This window comes from Pyrenophora tritici-repentis, chromosome 9, assembly GCF_003171515.1.
Source record: "Pyrenophora tritici-repentis strain M4 chromosome 9, whole genome shotgun sequence".
NCBI classification, from domain to species: Eukaryota; Fungi; Ascomycota; class Dothideomycetes; order Pleosporales; family Pleosporaceae; genus Pyrenophora; species Pyrenophora tritici-repentis.
The window spans coordinates 101225-118194 of record NC_089398.1 but is presented as its reverse complement, the minus strand read 5'-3'; the positions used below and the strand labels follow the sequence as shown (position 1 = coordinate 118194).

Sequence of the window (16970 nt, the reverse complement as noted above, 5' to 3'; positions counted from 1 at the left end):
AGTGGTCGCCGGCGTATTCCAGACACCGGCCGATGCCCTTCTGCAAGGTCCAACAGCCGGTCTGTAAGCGAGGCAAACCAGCTCAGAACATCCTTTTCTTTGCCCCTTCAGGCCAGCCCTGCCAGCCGCTCTCTACCCAGAAGAGTGGGCTATCTTCTTCCTTGCACTTGTTGAACACAGCCTGTGCCGCCGGTCTCAGGCCTGGTACATCTCCGAAGAACGCATCGAAGAAACCTGGTATGCCAACGTATAGATGTCCTAACTCCTCCGTTAGTACATCGTCTACGTGTTTGCGGTGTTCGGTCGAGTTCGCGAAGCTGCCTGTGTTGATGGACAGGGGTGTTTGTTGGAAGGACGAGGTAAGCCGAGGTGGAGGCGTCGATTCGGTGACGGCGTCGTAGACTGCGTTCCAAATTACGTCGTCAGATTCTTCGCGAAGGGTTGCTTGTAAAAGAGGAAGTATTCGGTCGATATCGAACTCATCGGTATTGACAGCGGTCATAAGCCTTGACAGATCTTCGAGCAGATTCTTGCCACCACGGGTCGAGGGCAGGTGACGAGAGGCTGGAAGGGTTTGAAGAGCGGATACGAGGGCGACTAGACAATCCTGGGTCTCTATGTAAACATTAGAGGAGGGCTTCAAAATGATATGTCCACAATACCTTCATTTCCTACCGGTCCCAGCACCTGGGAGGTTTCGGGAATGTCTACATCTTCATATGTAGAATTGAAAAAGGCGCGAAAGGGATCTAACCCTCCAGCTATTGGTTTAGACTGGATGATCTCTAATCGTGATGGTGTAGGCATTCTAAGACATTCGCCAATGAGTTGCGGCAAATTTGCGCGTGCGGTCGGCCGCGACCTGCGTGTTTCAAAGAGGATGGGAAGAGCCGTCGAAAGAGACACGCAAAGTAATAAGTGGCAGTTGAAGGGTGTCGCAGCGAACGCGCGACAATGTGGAGGCCAAGGGCTGGCTCGGCGCAACGTCGGCACCCTAAGAGGCTGGTTGGTCTGTGCGTTAATAGCACGGTTGCAACGCTTACTAATTATCTCCGGTCTCTCCCTCGAGCCGTTTCAGCCGTAGCTGGATTCCTTCTTCAATGCGAAGCAATAGGAGTAGTTTGTCAAACGCTTGCTTTTTGATGCTATATGGTGCTTGATGCAATACGAGAGGCATCCTGGATGAGAAACCTAGTCGTGAGGTGATGTTGCGCTTCGCTCATGTCCTGTGCTGCGCGCCTACCGGTAGATGGCATAAACTACTCATGCGCCTTTACTGCCGCAGTTGCCCTTTTAGGCGTTACGTATTGTTGAGTGTCCACAGCAGATTACCGTCAAGTTGCGCTACTCTACATGACTAGCTCTTCCAGCGTCGGCGTTATGTCACCCGCGTGTTACCCTAGGTCCTATGTGTTTTTGATCATGTGAGCGAAGCGACCCACACTAATCATCAATTCTATTGGGCCGGTTGATTAAGGTGTATCACGTGACCGAAGTGCTATTGTAACGTCTTTGGATCCTGCCGAACTATTTATTGTAGTCTAATTCTTCGTTATCTTTCACCCCAAAATGTCCGAAAAACTATATGAACTACCCGTTGGCAACTGGTACACGCCTACATGCGCGCTTTGTGGGACTAAGGTGGATTACGAAGACCCATCATCTTACCGCGCTGTGTCAACAATACTAGACGAGGATATTGAGGGCATCAATCCAACCTATGAAGGAGGTTCCGTACGCAAGATTCAAATTGGAAAGTTAACTGTATCAACAACTCGCCGCATAGGAACACGGAGAAGAGTTCACCTGGTCCACTATTGCTGTAAAACTCTTGTTACAGAAACGACTCTATCTCCAGCTCTAATCGCTATTGTAACACCGAATTCCACCCAGGAGAATGCCGATCTTCTTACGCTTTCCTCCCTTGATGAATTTACTATGCTCAATATGTTCCATAAGGACCGCCGTCCACTTTCGACCTATACTTTCGGAAAACTTTTCGACCTTCCGGCTGAACTCTTCGACATGATCCTATCATTATGCCCGGCCAATAAAGCTCTTCCATTCGCACTCAAATACGATGCAATATTTCATTTCAAAGCTTCAGAGGATGCGCTTGAGCGCGACTATGCCCTTGGGCCCACGGCTTCAACAATTCTTAAGGGAGACGCCCCAAGACATCGCATCGCCACAGCAATTCATGCCCTACACATTCTTCCTCGAGAGACACTTCGGCAGACCTTTACCCAAAGGCGTGTAGAGCTATTACCTCAGATGAGAGCGACCTTCGTGGAACGTGGTGGGGTCAAGTACTTATACGACATTTGTGGCAAGCAGGCACCTCACCCTGAGCATCTGTGTGCAGAAGAAATCAACTTTACCATTGCGATTCCACAAATACTTTTTCTTCAGGTTCACGATCTGGGGATTACCAACATTGCCTTTGCTGCGGACATACACGGGAGACCAAGATGGATCAGGGAAACTAGCGACGTACAGAGGATATTTGTACACAGATCAAAAGATGCATTCACAGCTATAATGGTTGTATCTGATGTAAGTATCTCCCGTCTCTTGTATACTAAGATGTTTAACCTAACTTTACTACTAGCCACTAAAGTGGCGCATGGTAGACGTTCTGAACTACGATAGTCCCCATCCACGTCCGCTGCTACCGTGGAACACTGGATTTTGGACTTCGCAATCTCTGCAATCTGAGAGGACTCGCTATCTCCAACTCGAAGGATACTTTGAACCTACGTTCACTGATATCTCCACTTGTCAATCTGTATACGTGGTTGTTGCCCGCTATATCTCAAACTTTTGTGGTATCTACACCCAGCCACAGCCTAACACTGAGGCACAGAAGCAGTGCTATAAGATCGATCTGAGCTTAGAGCGTACAGTAAGGTTAATGTACCTTGAAATGACAGCACTTCCTTTCCAAGGAATTGTCTTTTTGCAGGTAAGCAGATACCTTTGCTTCTAAGACCTTTAGTAACAAGGCTAGATTTATACTTGCTTTGGTTTCATGCCTGCTCTGCCAAATGAGTACACGGTGAAAAGAGAGGAAACTTATCAGGGCGTTCGAGGAGTATGGTGGGGAAACATGGGACAAGATTGTATTCAAATTGGTGTTGTTCAGTAGAGATACGAACAGGCAATGATTGGTGTGTAGAGTTGTTGTTACATGTAGTAGAAGGCGGTTATAAAGGGCCGAGTTGATTTAATAGCTATAAAGGAGGGGAGCTATATATACATGTGTGACTTGGAGTAGACAAGGGTAGAGTAAGTCGGGCTGGCAACAGGTGTGTGAGAATGTCCAGTTGCCCTCCGCAGAAGCCGCATTTTTAGTCTCCACAGGTTTTCATGTACTCATCATTGTGGTGTGCCAAAGCCTTCAGGTACTGGCCCAAATTTGCGCCAGAAGGAATGTTCTGATAACCAGTGAGTTTTTCGAATGCGAGCTGGCGCTGCTCGATAACCACTTTATAACCGTGGAAGTGGGCTACATCTCCGACCAAGTACGATACGTTTGGAGTGTTGCGAGCGATGTTGGAAGCATCTTGTGCAGCGCGCTCTGAGAAATCGAGCCAGTCCATAGTAGAAGCTTGAGGTCTGATGGATACCACCAAACATTTTCGACGTGGACCCCATGCGCGTGCATCATTGTCCCAGGTCTGGCGTTCGATATAAAAGAGCCAGTACCTGGCACTTCCCTCAGTTGACTCGTGGGTAACAAAGAAGTACTCAGTTTGGGAATTCTGAGCATCCATCCATTTAGACTCCGCAACAATCAATTCAATCCGGTCACTCTCCTAGACCCACTTACCTATCTAGGTAGGGCTTAAACTCCTATAGGTAACTACTAGGCTTAAAGCGGTAATCAATCAATCCAATCTGAACCTTCTAGGACCCACTTAATTGATTGTTGCGGACTGTGCATCCATTGCGTAAGAGTATGTTTCCAGGTGGCGGCCCTATGCATGATTAGAATGTTTCTAGACGCATTGTAAGATTTACTAACGACTCTGACATCCTCGCTAGTTTGTTGATAGAATCAGAGCGGACTTGTAGAACAAATCGATGTGAAGTCGTATTGAGTGGAACCTGGGGAAGAAAGATACTCAGCTCAAGGGACTATTCTCTCATATATATATTTCTTACTTGGATTGTACTGACTAACCGTAGCTAGGTAACGTAAATATGAGCATACGCACGTCCGGCCTAGGGTAAGTATTGGAATAGAATAGAACGGAATGGATCTCGTAGCTACATTATGCATAAGCTATGTGCTCAATCCGGTCGTAACGAATCCTCGTCCAGCCCATGGATTAGCATCATTTTCAGCGGATATATTGCTTGTGAGCAAGGGTGTAGATATTGGTTGGTTGACCGACCTATGCCTTGGTTGTCTTTCGTTGGCATGCATGAGCGCTCCTTCAAAGCGGCGTTACGCACTTGAGAAGGGCTAGGAATGGATCGGGTTAATCATGCCTCGGCACGGTGTGTTGTTCCGCGATACCATCCGCTCGAGCTGGAAAGGATTGCGACGCGCGAAGAAGAAAACATGAGGGTGTGGCTTGCCCCGCATCGCTCCAAAGGACCAGGGCCTATCAGCACTGGTCCCACGAATCGGCTCCTTCTGTGCGTTTCGCTTCTCTTCCTTTCTCTTCGCTCTCCTCCTCTTCGCTCTCCTCCTCTTCGCTCTCCTCCTCTTCGCTCTCCTCCTCTTCGCTCTCCTCCTCTTCGCTCTCCTCTTTGCTCTCCTCTTCGCTTTTATTTATGATTTAACGCTCTCGGAATGTCGGAAAACGATTGGTTATACACAGAAGTAGAGAACACGAGACTCACCTTCGAAAGACTTACGCACTGGAAGCCTCCGACCGATATAATTAAACGATTCAACAACCTTCTACAGGAAGATGCATCGTCCTTGAGCAGCAGGTCTTCTGCGAGCCGGAGCATCCGAACTCGTGCGCGTAAACTTGCCATAGAGATTCGTAAGGAGCTAGGCCCTGAAGTACTGCTATTAGTTGTCTTAGTAGCAAAGTCCCTCGCGAAGATGGCAGCACTGAGTCAAGAAAGCAGCCTCATACACAAACTTAACGAATGGTGGACTACGGCCTCGCATCCTTCATCACTTACTAAAGCCGCCAGTGTATTGATTGTGGGATATCCTCCGAGTGAAACCAGTGTTCGTCAAAATCTTCCGGTCGAAGCGGCTACTACCGAACAACACCCGGCAGATGCACTTGGTACGTTTATCTTTCTTGTCTTGTTCTAAAACTAAAGTTCGGTAGAGAAAGCATTCACGCTTGCGGCCCAGAGCATTCCAAATCCGCAGGATCGAGAAGATTGGCTTACCTCTGCTGCCGCTCATACCCGTCTGCTGAGGCTGTTAAGCCGTTCTGAGGTTAACCCTTGGGATGCCTTCACTAGAACAGTACAGTGGTCTGACCTGATCCAGCTTGGCAGTTATCTTGGAGCCTATCTTACAAACGGCATACAAGAAAGTTGCATGAGAAAAGCAGAAGAACAGAAGGGTCTAAGGCTCACTGATACCGTGCGCTTGCTACCTCCATCAGAACAACATGAGGACTTTGGGTTGGAAATCTGGCTTCATTTATCAGTCGGGGAATCAATTGCACAACAAGTAAAAGACATGAGGTCAATCGAAGATTGGAAGATCATACTAGGGAACTACCTGTATAGGGCGATGCTAGAAAGCAGATTTAGGAAGTCGGAAGAGGACAAGAGCATATCACGCACCAGCGCCGCTAGGATCTCATTTCCTAATGGCAAGGACCTTGATCACGATAGCAGACTGGCAATATTGATCAGTTTCGAAAAGGGTACTGAAATATGGTCGAGAGCGTTTCCTAAGTAGCAGCCTTTTTGGCCAATCTGAACTTCATCTCGTAAACGATCACACTTTGCCCTTCAAGAAGAGTAACGTCGCGTGCATCTATATCGGTCTTCTGCGGTTTCATGACCTTCACACCAACATGTACCATGCCATCACCAGCTTCCCAAGACATAGATCTGTCATGATCGACTGCTTCGAATGTATGATAGTGGATATATTCGTAATCTCCGTTTGTGGTTTGGTCTTTCTAGCGAAAAGTCCATTAGGTAGACGTTGGGAAGCGCGCTGAGAAGTTGACCCTACCTCGGGCATTAGCGAAAAGGTGCGAATCACACAATCTGCTTGATTCTGAGATCTTCCAACGCCCAATGCTTCAGTGGACGGATGTTTCTAGCGTGTGTCAAAGCGAGAACCGGCTAAATTGTAGGATGATCGTCGTACAGTCCGCGACAAAGTAGGTCTTCTGGTAGACACAAGAAGGAACGAAGCAGATGTTTCGAAGGTTCGAGCGGTGGGGATCCAATCCGTCAGAAACGATAGCTATGAGATGCGCAATAAGAGGTCAGCATAGTCTAAAGTACAATCAGGATCACTTACCTCATACAACGGTTACAAGACCACGCTGGGGGTAGCTGTATAGATTGATGGGCAGCTATGTAAGAGAACATATGTGCATATACGCATTTGTGTTGGTGCCTAACAGATCATATGAGAGTTTCTCAGGCGGCGACAGCCCCTCTACGCTATGACAGCCCCACCTTCCGAATGCGTAAGATCACGTGCAGCACCTAGATGCATGACCTGGGAATGAGCGGGCGAGTCATTTGATTTTGCCCCTCGGCACCAAGCCGCTTACCGTGTGTGACGGCCCAACGACCCCGACGGCCCAACGATCCACCTGAACACCAAAACAGCAACTAAAATTGAGGCTGTAGAGACACACACAATAGCTAGTTTTTTAAGATTTCTACGAGTAGTGATCTAGACGCAGTATTATAATATCTATCTACTTGTATTTGGCTGGTAGCTTGATATCACGGCCACGTCGCGATCGCGCAGGTGGTAGGCCTGTTGAGCGATCAGATGACTGATCACGGCCACCACGATTTACCCACAACTCTATCCTTCTATAGTAGGCCTTATATAAGCTTCAAGACTGCCTTTCTTACCCTTTTGGGGGGTGGTTAAGAGCTCGTTGAAGTTATTGTGCAGCCCTACGAGCAGTCATATTGGTGGAGTTATCGCGTGTTGAAGTTAAGGTCTGGTTGTGGTGGGTGGGTCGTTGGGCCGTCGGGGTTGTTGGGCCGTCACGCACGGTAATCTGCTCTGCGTCTCTTCGCTCTGCTTCTCTTCGCTCTGCTTCTCTTCGCTCTTACTTGCATACTGCCACCATCGTGTACTATCAGTAGCAGCACTAACAGTACATTCCCTCAGAAATGAGAGCTGCCCAGTATGTAAGTGTCGTTGATGCCATTGAGAACGAAATATACTAATGCAGAAACAAAATATCACATGTCTCTTTCACTCTTGCATTCCTGCCTCATTATGTCTCTAAGCTGTACACACATCCCGAGACATACTCTAACAACAATCGTCAGAAGCGATTAGGAACGTGCATTCTGAGGAGTAGACTAATGCACTAATAGCCAATGTATTCTGGCATGTTCGCGGCCTTAGTTCACGCCGAGGCCCGATTCAGTCTCCAAGCCCCCTCTTTCTTGCAAGCATATGTAGATTTGAAGATGCGATGGTAGAGAACGCGGGTCTTGGTGTGATCCAAGGATATGGCGCTCGCTTGCCGCTTCTGTAAATGGCTGTTCGTAATAACGTGGAAAGGAGGCGTGGTTGTAGGCGATAGAAGGAGAATTAAGCGTGTGTAGGATCGTAAGTATCAGTATAAAGGACCTCATTAAATCTCTGTTTCTTCAACGTCTCAGAGCCATCATCCCTCGTCTTGTTTAACACGTTCTGTTTGCTCAGCGTGTTTCTTCTTCATAACCTTCAATACCTTCGACATCCTCTGCTTTGCCGTCTCTTTTGGTAGCACTAAAACGTCCGCTGATACCCCCTGTGTCTCGTGTTCTCGTGGTATTTGTTGTAGGTCAGCCTTCTTCTCCAAATGCATTCTCGATTTCGAAAGGGTCAATAGAAGTGCATGCTAACGAGCCTCTCATCCTTAGGGGCGTCTCCGATATCCCGCGTTAGCAAGGGGAGATACCCGAGTGCAGCGATCTTTGAACCTCATCCATCCCTCTGTCCAGCCTGGCAGTCCAAGATCGGCTCGCTCGTTGTATAGTCATCTGCAAGTGTGCAAGGATAACCATAATCGCTAAAGGTAGGCCGATTCAATCACATTTCCTTCTCCACTGATGAAAGTAGCTCTGCCTTTCACGAGAAAAAAATTCTGACGTAACGAACTTCTTCTGGGTTATAGGAGTTACCACCTCAATCACCATGCCTCACTCTGACAGCAACACGGAGTCCTCAGCTTCTAATCCTCCCAATCACAACGCCGAACAGACCGCAAGTGGTATGGCTGGTAACGGGCCCAATCATGGCTGCGATGGTCGTACCGAGGACAATGGTGCTCGTGCTGCAAACAGCCCAACTTACTTGAGCGATTTTATGTCACCTAATACCGACGATGAGCAGCAGAGGAGCACGAACGGTGTCACTTCAGGATCAGGCGGAAGCCGCCGACAGTCTTAGCTGGCGCGTCTTACGGAGTTTTCGGCTTGGGTCTTGGCATTCGGTGGCGTCGGCACGTGGCATGACGCTAGTGAACCAAGTCCAGTCCGCCAGCGTGTTCGGCCTAATGTTAACAAGGCTTCAACGTGTCATATAAATACATCAACTTTGCATTAATAAATCTAAGACCACCTGTTTCTCATCATGTCATCACACATTTACTTGCCTTCCCACTCAAAACTCGACGAACGGGTTGCGGAGGTGATTCTTGGGGACCACACAACGCTCAATACTGCGAACTTTGCTGTCCTTCGTTACAAATATCACGAAACCCATAGAGCTGTAACTAATGAGATTCTCCAGTCAAGGGTATGCATTAGTGGAAAATTCAATGGCATTGCTAATGATACATAGTTGAAAGACATCAGCAATGCCGTAGGAAAGCAACTTAGCCGTCCGTCTAGGCAACCAGAGATCATGCGTAACATATCTGGATGCATCACCACCAAACCGGACGAGATATTCGCTATTGTACCTGCTATTTCTGATCCCAAGACCCCCCAGCAGGCCACCATCTATATTTGGGAGAACAAGGCGAAAAAGGTAGCGGGGCTGCTAGAGAAGGGAATACACCTAGTGCTTGCGAATGTCTCCTTCTCGGTGTCAGAATTTGTTGATTTCTATGTGCTGCCATTCAAGTATGAGCATTAACATAAGAAACCACGCCGTACATAGCTCATAAATTTGATGATCATCGATGTCTTTAATTACATGATATCTCGATATTCTTGCATGAAGTTGCTCAAAAATAATCCATCCGCGACAGGCAATTGCTGAGATTCGAGCTCATCAAGACCCGAAATTCGGTTGACCAGAGCTAGTCCATCTGAAGTAAAGCCGTCCGCCTGTCCGTCTAGAAAAACACCTAGATGACCAGGAAAGTACTGTTGGTCAGGCTCCGAGCGATCGAGATCACTCGTTGAGAGATGGCATGATTGCATAACGGATCCTGCGCTGCCATCACACGAAACCTGGCGGTCTTCTGTTGACGCATTGCTTGCTTCCTCAAGGGCACTACCATCACAGTCCGCAACAATCAATTAAGTGGGTCCTAGAAGGTTCAGATTGGATTGATTGATTACCGCTTTAAGCCTAGTAGTTACCTATAGGAGTTTAAGCCCTACCTAGATAGGTAAGTGGGTCTAGGAGAGTGACCGGATTGAATTGATTGTTGCGGAGTCTAACTACCATACTCTGTCACACTGCATTGCTCTAAGATACCCGAGGCGGGCGGTAAGGGTTGCTGTTGATCTCCAAGCGGCAACTCGGCTGCAGCAACCCCCGTATAGCCTTGGTTGCCATGTTGGAGTGACTGAAGAACGTTTGCGGCAATTGTAACATCGAGGGCTTGGTTTTCTCCATGAATATTGATAAGGGAAGCCTCCAAACTGGGTGCAGAGGTATCCTGATTATCGTTTTGAATCATGTATAGTTGCGCTTGAGCCTGGGGTGTGGCATGTCTTGTCTTCCTTCGTTTGGTGGCGTTTGCACTTGGTCCGATAGACTTGACGAACGACTGTTGATCGCATAGAGAGATTTGGTAGGAGGGTATGATTTCTTTTGAGCTAGGCGTCACTTGATGGCAGGATGATGCGACATTCGTTCCAGATTCGGGTTCTATTGGCGACCGTGAAAGAGTAAAACTAGCTTTTCGGTCCGGGATCAGATGTTGGATGAACGCTACGAAAATGAGTGATAGCCCGAGCCAGACTTTCCAAAAAGCAAGTTGACTTGGATTACTTGCTTGACTTGCTTGGTTTAAACCAAGCAAGCAAGTCAAGTAAGAGCTGGGCAGCTAAGCAAGCAAGTCAAGTCAAGATACTTTGCTTGCTTGGCTTACTTGGTTTACTTGGTTGTTTTAGCGTTACTGTGATGAGGGTGCTAAAACTGCTGTACGGTAGATGTCGCGATGGTTTTGAAGTGTTGCAGTTGCCTCGGTTGAGTCCCAAACAGGCTAAGCGGCTATCAAATAACGTTAGCCTTAGTCTAGCGCATTGCTCCAATCTCGACGTACGCCTGTCTAGAAGCCTATCGCAATGCAGTATCCCCTATAGCAACGCGTTTTCCAGTGATTTATACTGCCCTGATACCCCAATATGGCCAAACGTCGCCTACCACAAACTTCTGCTCGGAGCAAACGTACGAAAGTAGCCGCTGCCACCAACAACGTCGCCTCAACTCCTGAGGCTTCACCTGAGCCTGCATCTAAGCCTGCATCTAAGCCTAGACCTCAGCGTCGATCACCTCGCAAAACCCTAGCTGCCGCAAGCCAGGCTAACGCCTCGCCGCCAATACCTACCTTCGAGTTGCAGTTCTTAGAGTCGCAGGCGGAGGCTGAGATTGTCGCGCCCACCGAGGGCAGCCGAGCTGGCACGGTGGCTACAACTGAGGCTGGAGAGGGTGGTCAGGATGAGACAAACAGCGCACTAGTTGAGAACTTTGACGGCATTGACTGGGCACGTTTACCTGATTTTATCAAGCCATTGGCGCGTTCTAAGCGCCCAAAAAGTTGGATCTTTCAGTATGGCTACCGCGTTGTTGAGCGCCATGCTACATCTCGAATCTGGTTTGTGTGCAAGTACTGCCATGTACACAAAACTATCGACGCTGGCCGTGGTGGTTTGTTTAACATTACTCAGGCTACAACCTCAGCAGCCACCCATCTCAGCCAACCAAAGCCTGGCCACAACCTTACGAAAGATGGCCCAAAGTTAGCGCAGAGAGCTCGAGGCCAGCTGTCGTTGCGGCAAGCTTTTGACGCTGGTTTAGACGTACAACAAAACACTGCTAACGCGTTTGGAAACTTCGACGTAGAGGGCTTTCGAACAGCCACTGTCATGTGGCTTGTTAACCGAAACCACCCGCTCAGCGAACTTACGACGCCTGATTTTAGAGAGATGATGAGATTTGCCAACCCAGAGGCAGAGGCAGCGTTGTGGGTAAGTAATACCAGCGTTTCTACCTTTGTGATGAGGTTGTTCCGGTCTATACGACCGCAAGTTATCGACACCCTGTCAGGCTCAGTAAGCAAAATACACGTAAGCTTTGATGGCTGGACAACAAAGGGTGGTAAACGTGGCTTCTTTGGAGTAGTCGCTCACTTTGCCGACGCAGCTGGAATAATACGAGACTTACCAATCGATCTGCCTGAGCTCGCTGGCGCCCACACCGGTGAGGCTATTGCCAAAGCTATCTCGACGACGCTCTCAGCATACGGAATAACAAGCGACCGATTAGGCTATTTTGTACTCGACAACGCTACCAACAACGACACTGCGATCGCCGCGCTCGCGCGCGAGTACGAATTTGAGTCCGCTCACCGGCGCCTCCGCTGCAGTTGTCACACGCTTAACCTCATCGGCCAGGCTATTATATTTGGCACCAACAAAGACGCCTACGGCAACACTCAAGAGCAGTACAATACCGAGGAGCAGTATATGCGAGAGTGGCGGAAAGATGGCCCTATTGGAGTGCTAGTTGACGTCATCAACTATATCAAAACGCCGCAACAGTACGAGCTTTTTCGTGGCTACCAGCGCCTTGCCAACAACAACCTGCCTGCTGAAGGGCGTCTCAAAGTACTCGAGCCAGTCAAGCCTGTCGTCACTCGCTGGAACTCATACTATGCTGCTTTTGAGCGCGCTACCAAGCTTCAAGCCGCGTATAACTTGTACGCTGAGCATCATATCAATAGGGTTATCCTTGAAGATGCGCACGCTGCGCAGCGGAATAATAAGCGGCCCGACGCCCCAAACTGGATGAGATCAACTGGGCTCCGAGCTGCTGACTGGGCGGTGATTGCAGAGTACCAGGACTGCTTAGAGCCGCTCAAGTACGCCACAAAACGCCTCGAGGGACGCTCTAAGGATGGCAAATACGGCGCAATCTATGAGGTTATACCCGTTTTTGAGTACGTACTCAGCAAGCTTGAGGCCCGGGCGCGCCCGTTCGAGCACGTCGACTTCAACGCTCATGCCGAGGCTCCAGAGGATCACCTCAACGTCAACCTCCGCGCCGCGTGGAGCAAAGCCAACGACTACTACAACAAGCTCGACGACTCGCCCGCTTACTACGCCGCTGTTTGCCTACACCCGTACTACAAGAACTACTGCGATGTGGCGTGGGCAGACAAAGCTGATTGGCTTACTAGTGCCAACGCGTCGTTCCAACAGCTTTGGGCGGCATACAAACCTCAACGAGCACGCCAGCGGTATACAACTGCGCCGAGTAGCAACAACATAGACGAGGCAATTATTGCTATACTTAGCCGCAACAATGACCGAGAGGCTCCACTTGACGAGTTTGAGCGCTGGAAAACACAAGAGCCGCAGTGGACGCAGGAGCAGTACAACGCAGATGGAAATCCTGTCCAATACTGGATACAACTACTGCCGAAATACCCGCATTTAGCGCAGTTTGCAATCGATATCATGACTATCCCAGCATCAAGCAGCGACTGTGAGCGCCTCTTCAGTGAGCTTGCGACCTTCTTGAACCTAAACGACGTGCTCTGGGCAGTGAGCTACTCGCAGCTCTTCAATTAGTAAGGTCATGGGTGCGAGCTGGTTATAAACCGTACAACTGTAGCGAGGCTAAGCTTTCAGATGAGCAGCTTGTAGGAGATTACAACATACTAGAGTGGAACACTGAGTTTTGGTAATTTGTATGTAGCTTAATCTCTTTGTAGTAGTCAAGTAATCCAAGTACTTGCAAGTAATACAAGCAAGACAAGCAAGTAAAAAAATCACCCCAAGCAAGTCAAGTAAAGCCTATGTTTGAACCAAGCAAGTCAAGTTTAGAGCGGTGACTTGCTTTACTTGCTTGTTGGAAAGTCTGGCCCGAGCATTACAAGACCAGGGATTGACCCACTAAAATGCTGATGCATGAGACTGAAGATACTCTGTACTGTCTCCGAGTATAGCTCTGAGTCTTGGATCAATTTCTCATTTATCCAATTGAGCCCAGAAACAGGAGACCGATGTCTATTGCTCCACAAAGTACGGTACCTGATGACGTTAGTGTTGAAGAACAAATGAAGACTAGGGCGCATACTCGGGTGTTGTAATAAGGTCAGAGACCGTGATAACTAAACCAGGGGCTCGGGTGAGCATTAGGGTGATAACTTCGCCCTGGAGTACATATCTGTCGATCTGTTTTCGCTTTGAATTCTTCTCCTTGGATTCAAGCTTTTCAAAGCCTGGCTCTAAGGCTGAAACCATCAGTGCCTTAACACGGGTGGTAGTGTTTTCCGAAGTTCTCCGTTTTAAGCATCCATTCCACCAGTTAGCAAGGCTCACTTTGTGGAAAGGTTGCTGGAGGCCCCCAAATTTTTCTGAAGTGTCGAGAGCTCGGTACGACCATTGTTCAAGGGATGCATGTCTAGTGTAGCCGAAAAAATTGGGCCAATCGGAAAGAAATGCTTCTAAACTCTTCTTCTCTTGTTGTTGCTTTAACTTCCATTTCTTCAAGGTCTTCGACGCGAGTTTCCGACAAATTGCCGTCAATTCTTCGTCTGAAATTGGGGGTTCTGGCTTCTTTTGCCTGGAGTTTCTATTGAAACCATCGCTGTTGCTCGCATCGATATCGTCTTCCTTGTCATCATCACCAAGACAGGCAGGACTCTTCCCCCTAAATTCATTATCTGTGCCATTGTTTGATTTTTTGGCAACTTCCCCTACCGATCTTGGTGCTCTCCTGTCATTGCTGCTGAGAAGATCTTCTGATCCGTCGTTGCCCTCGTCGTGTCGCATATCTTCTGGGCCGTTGTTTCCTGCAAACCAAAATTTTACTTGACTAGTATTGCTTCCAGAAGAAGATGCCACTGATTGAACAGGCTGTTGGCCAACAGGCTTGGCCGTAACTCTCTTCTTGTTGATGATTTGCTGCAGTAAGATGGTGATCGATTCGGTCTTCGTCTGTATCGTGATGAAACCACTTCGAGATGCGCTGCACTGAATTCCCGGGCCAGCGCTGACGGTACACTCGATTTCCGCAACATCTGGTATACCAGAAACGTTCATTTTGAGTCAGCAAAGCAAGGAAGACGGATTGGACTTGTCGTAGTATAGTTGTCACACGCTGTTAGTGCCAAGAAAATTTTGGACATCATGTCCGAAATTGTCTTGGCCGTCCACCAACACGCTAGTGTTAGCGCGCCCACCACCCAGTCCTCACAGATCCTTGTCATGGCATATCACATAGCACGCTTGGACGTTAGATATGCGGGCCGCTGGCGCCTCAGATCACAGTGGCTCTAACGTCGCTATCGGTAAGGGAGATAGGTGCCGCGCGTTTGCCCTCGCTATTGATTGCTATATATCATTATTTGCGTAACCGAGACCTTCCTTTTTTGAAGCTAGCAGAGTTGATATCCATGGTATATCATGCACTTTCAACAAGACTCAGATGTGACATCCCTTAATTCTTGCCCTACCGCTGTTTCAACCCCTCACCAGTTGCCTTCCTGCACGTTTTCCCTAAGTTCTGCCCTAACATTAACCCCCGTTGGCGTCTTTACCAATAGGAGACTTATCCTTTTTCATCGGTCTTTTGTTGGTACCTATCGTTTTATGTGGTTGTGGGCACTCGCGTCGCTCTCATGGCTCACATAACCAAATGGCAAATCTATGGATGGATCTCAGCTTGGGGGTCGAATCTTCGGCGGATGCGCAGTGCGGGAATGGCATGTTTCCAGAGGTGCGGCAAGACTGGATTAACCCTATGTCACTGTCGTTTTGGAATGGAAGTTTGGAACAAGTGTATCCTTCTGGATATCCTTATTAGAGCATAAGATAATGCATGTTGTTGCCGTCGCTTCTATTTTATGAGACAAGTTCACGTAGCGTCCTGTCTATGCAGTGTTCAATAGACTGCTGCTACTTGCACTTGACTTCGACCTTATCAAATGCACAGAGTCTCCTCTACCCACCGCACGAGTGTTCACAACGTTGTTCCTAGAGGCTCGGGCCGCGTAACCTCCCTTCTGCTGCATCAACTGCCTGACTGAGCGACCTTCCCACATGTGCTGATCGCTCCGTCACCATACCCGATCTGCGGTACCACCCAACGTGGATTTGATCGACGTAGTGTCCAATGAATCCAGGCCCACTCTCACTAGGTATACGGTGCCAATCTCGGGACGCGGTCTGTCAACAAAGTGTCCCCATAATGCGATCCACTTGTGCACGGGTAGGATCTCTCTAGCTTAGACTGATGGCGCTTGAAGCCCATTCGGAATAACGGAGGCGTGCCGTGAGGGTTGCCTCATGCCTACGTTCGCGTGCATATCGTTTGTCCAAGGGCATGACTCGAGCCACCTCCTAGACACCAGTGGCGTCTTTGTGTCTAAAGCTTTGCTAGCAGGATGACCTGGCGCCAGTTGGAAGATACTCATATATCATGCATCCTTCCTGCGAGGCTGAGACGTCCTGCATTCATCGTCTCACCGCTCTTGCGTCCTTCACCGGTTGCCTTCCTGCACGTCCCGTTCCTTACCATGGCTCTATCTCCCACCTGCAAGGCGATAGTATGTGGCGCCACCTCTGTTACGCATCGATCTAACACCAATATAGACACAGGGTATTGCATCGTGGACACAAGAAACAGGAGACGAGAACGGTTGCTTTGGATGGTTTTGGGAATGCATCGGTTGGAAGAAATCCAGTCAAGATACACTTGAGACCAGACCTAATCTGTCGGACCAATCCAGCCTTGGATATTGTGGCGCCTCTGGGTCCACAGTCGGGAGTACAAAAGAATCTGTCATCGACAGCAGCACATCTGATGTATCTTGTACGTAGCTTTACTTGTCCGCTGTGCTTGTATGAAGGAGTTGACATTATATAGGCTCGAGCCCGACGTATTATTGCTACCATAAAGGCTGTAAAGAGGCCCGCACTGCTCCAGCCCTGATCGACTGGCACGTCGAGAAAGACCACAAAGGAAGATGCGGCTATACGGCTACGAGGCAAGATGAGGGATCAAGAAACCCCGCAAATCCAAAGCAAGACGCAGCAACGCCCACTACTTCAGATGCAAATGTTACGGAGAAACTGAGAGTGCTCAGCATCCTTAGCTGCAAGGCTGACGGGTATGTTGACGCATTTGTCCAATTGGAGGAGCAGGGGATGACCAAGCAATGGCCGCAATTGTACAGGCTGGCAGAATTTCACAAACTAAACAATGCTTCAGTTGCACTAGAGGAGTTTCTAAACGGGTTCTCATCATAGTGTTTGTAAATAAAGTTAGTACAGTTGTTTATCTGTCTGCTACCTGGAGATACGTTTGCTGCCCGCGAAATCTAAATGTTTCCCGCATGATGCGATTGCTGGAGCAAGATAGAAATATTTCTTTT

At 48.6% G+C, this 16970-nt stretch overlaps 9 protein-coding genes across 9 annotated transcripts; 6 read left to right on the top strand and 3 right to left on the bottom strand.

Annotated features, from left to right (window-relative positions):
• Window positions 1-82: 82 nt before the first annotated feature.
• On the bottom strand, window positions 83-807 carry PtrM4_144150 (uncharacterized protein; the record flags this gene model as incomplete). The annotated part of the gene is made up of 2 exons (XM_066109725.1): window positions 83-615; window positions 663-807. The coding sequence occupies 2 exons, from the start codon at window positions 805-807 to the stop codon at window positions 83-85; spliced, it is 678 nt and encodes a 225-aa protein (XP_065959708.1).
• Window positions 808-1569: 762 nt separating this feature from the next.
• On the top strand, window positions 1570-2989 carry PtrM4_144140 (uncharacterized protein; the record flags this gene model as incomplete). Its single annotated transcript, XM_066109724.1, has 2 exons — window positions 1570-2556; window positions 2612-2989. The coding sequence occupies 2 exons, from the start codon at window positions 1570-1572 to the stop codon at window positions 2987-2989; spliced, it is 1365 nt and encodes a 454-aa protein (XP_065959707.1).
• Window positions 2990-3350: 361 nt separating this feature from the next.
• On the bottom strand, window positions 3351-3602 carry PtrM4_144130 (uncharacterized protein; the record flags this gene model as incomplete). The annotated part of the gene is made up of 1 exon (XM_066109723.1): window positions 3351-3602. The coding sequence occupies one exon, from the start codon at window positions 3600-3602 to the stop codon at window positions 3351-3353; it is 252 nt and encodes an 83-aa protein (XP_065959706.1).
• Window positions 3603-4804: 1202 nt separating this feature from the next.
• On the top strand, window positions 4805-5890 carry PtrM4_144120 (uncharacterized protein; the record flags this gene model as incomplete). Its single annotated transcript, XM_066109722.1, has 2 exons — window positions 4805-5258; window positions 5304-5890. The coding sequence occupies 2 exons, from the start codon at window positions 4805-4807 to the stop codon at window positions 5888-5890; spliced, it is 1041 nt and encodes a 346-aa protein (XP_065959705.1).
• Window positions 5891-8323: 2433 nt separating this feature from the next.
• On the top strand, window positions 8324-8578 carry PtrM4_144110 (uncharacterized protein; the record flags this gene model as incomplete). The annotated part of the gene is made up of 1 exon (XM_066109721.1): window positions 8324-8578. One exon carries the CDS (start codon window positions 8324-8326, stop codon window positions 8576-8578), a length of 255 nt encoding a protein of 84 aa, XP_065959704.1.
• Window positions 8579-8761: 183 nt separating this feature from the next.
• Window positions 8762-9268, top strand: PtrM4_144100 (uncharacterized protein; the record flags this gene model as incomplete). The annotated part of the gene is made up of 2 exons (XM_066109720.1): window positions 8762-8926; window positions 8972-9268. The coding sequence occupies 2 exons, from the start codon at window positions 8762-8764 to the stop codon at window positions 9266-9268; spliced, it is 462 nt and encodes a 153-aa protein (XP_065959703.1).
• Window positions 9269-10713: 1445 nt separating this feature from the next.
• Window positions 10714-13164, top strand: PtrM4_144090 (uncharacterized protein; the record flags this gene model as incomplete). Its single annotated transcript, XM_066109719.1, has 3 exons — window positions 10714-10756; window positions 10877-13134; window positions 13162-13164. 3 exons carry the CDS (start codon window positions 10714-10716, stop codon window positions 13162-13164), a joined length of 2304 nt encoding a protein of 767 aa, XP_065959702.1.
• Window positions 13165-13656: 492 nt separating this feature from the next.
• Window positions 13657-14637, bottom strand: PtrM4_144080 (uncharacterized protein; the record flags this gene model as incomplete). Its single annotated transcript, XM_001942356.2, has 1 exon — window positions 13657-14637. One exon carries the CDS (start codon window positions 14635-14637, stop codon window positions 13657-13659), a length of 981 nt encoding a protein of 326 aa, XP_001942391.2.
• A 1475-nt stretch (window positions 14638-16112) lies between these two features.
• PtrM4_144070 (uncharacterized protein) lies at window positions 16113-16828 on the top strand (the record flags this gene model as incomplete). Its single annotated transcript, XM_066109718.1, has 4 exons — window positions 16113-16142; window positions 16189-16408; window positions 16463-16706; window positions 16822-16828. The coding sequence occupies 4 exons, from the start codon at window positions 16113-16115 to the stop codon at window positions 16826-16828; spliced, it is 501 nt and encodes a 166-aa protein (XP_065959701.1).
• Between the last annotated feature and the right edge of the window lie 142 nt (window positions 16829-16970).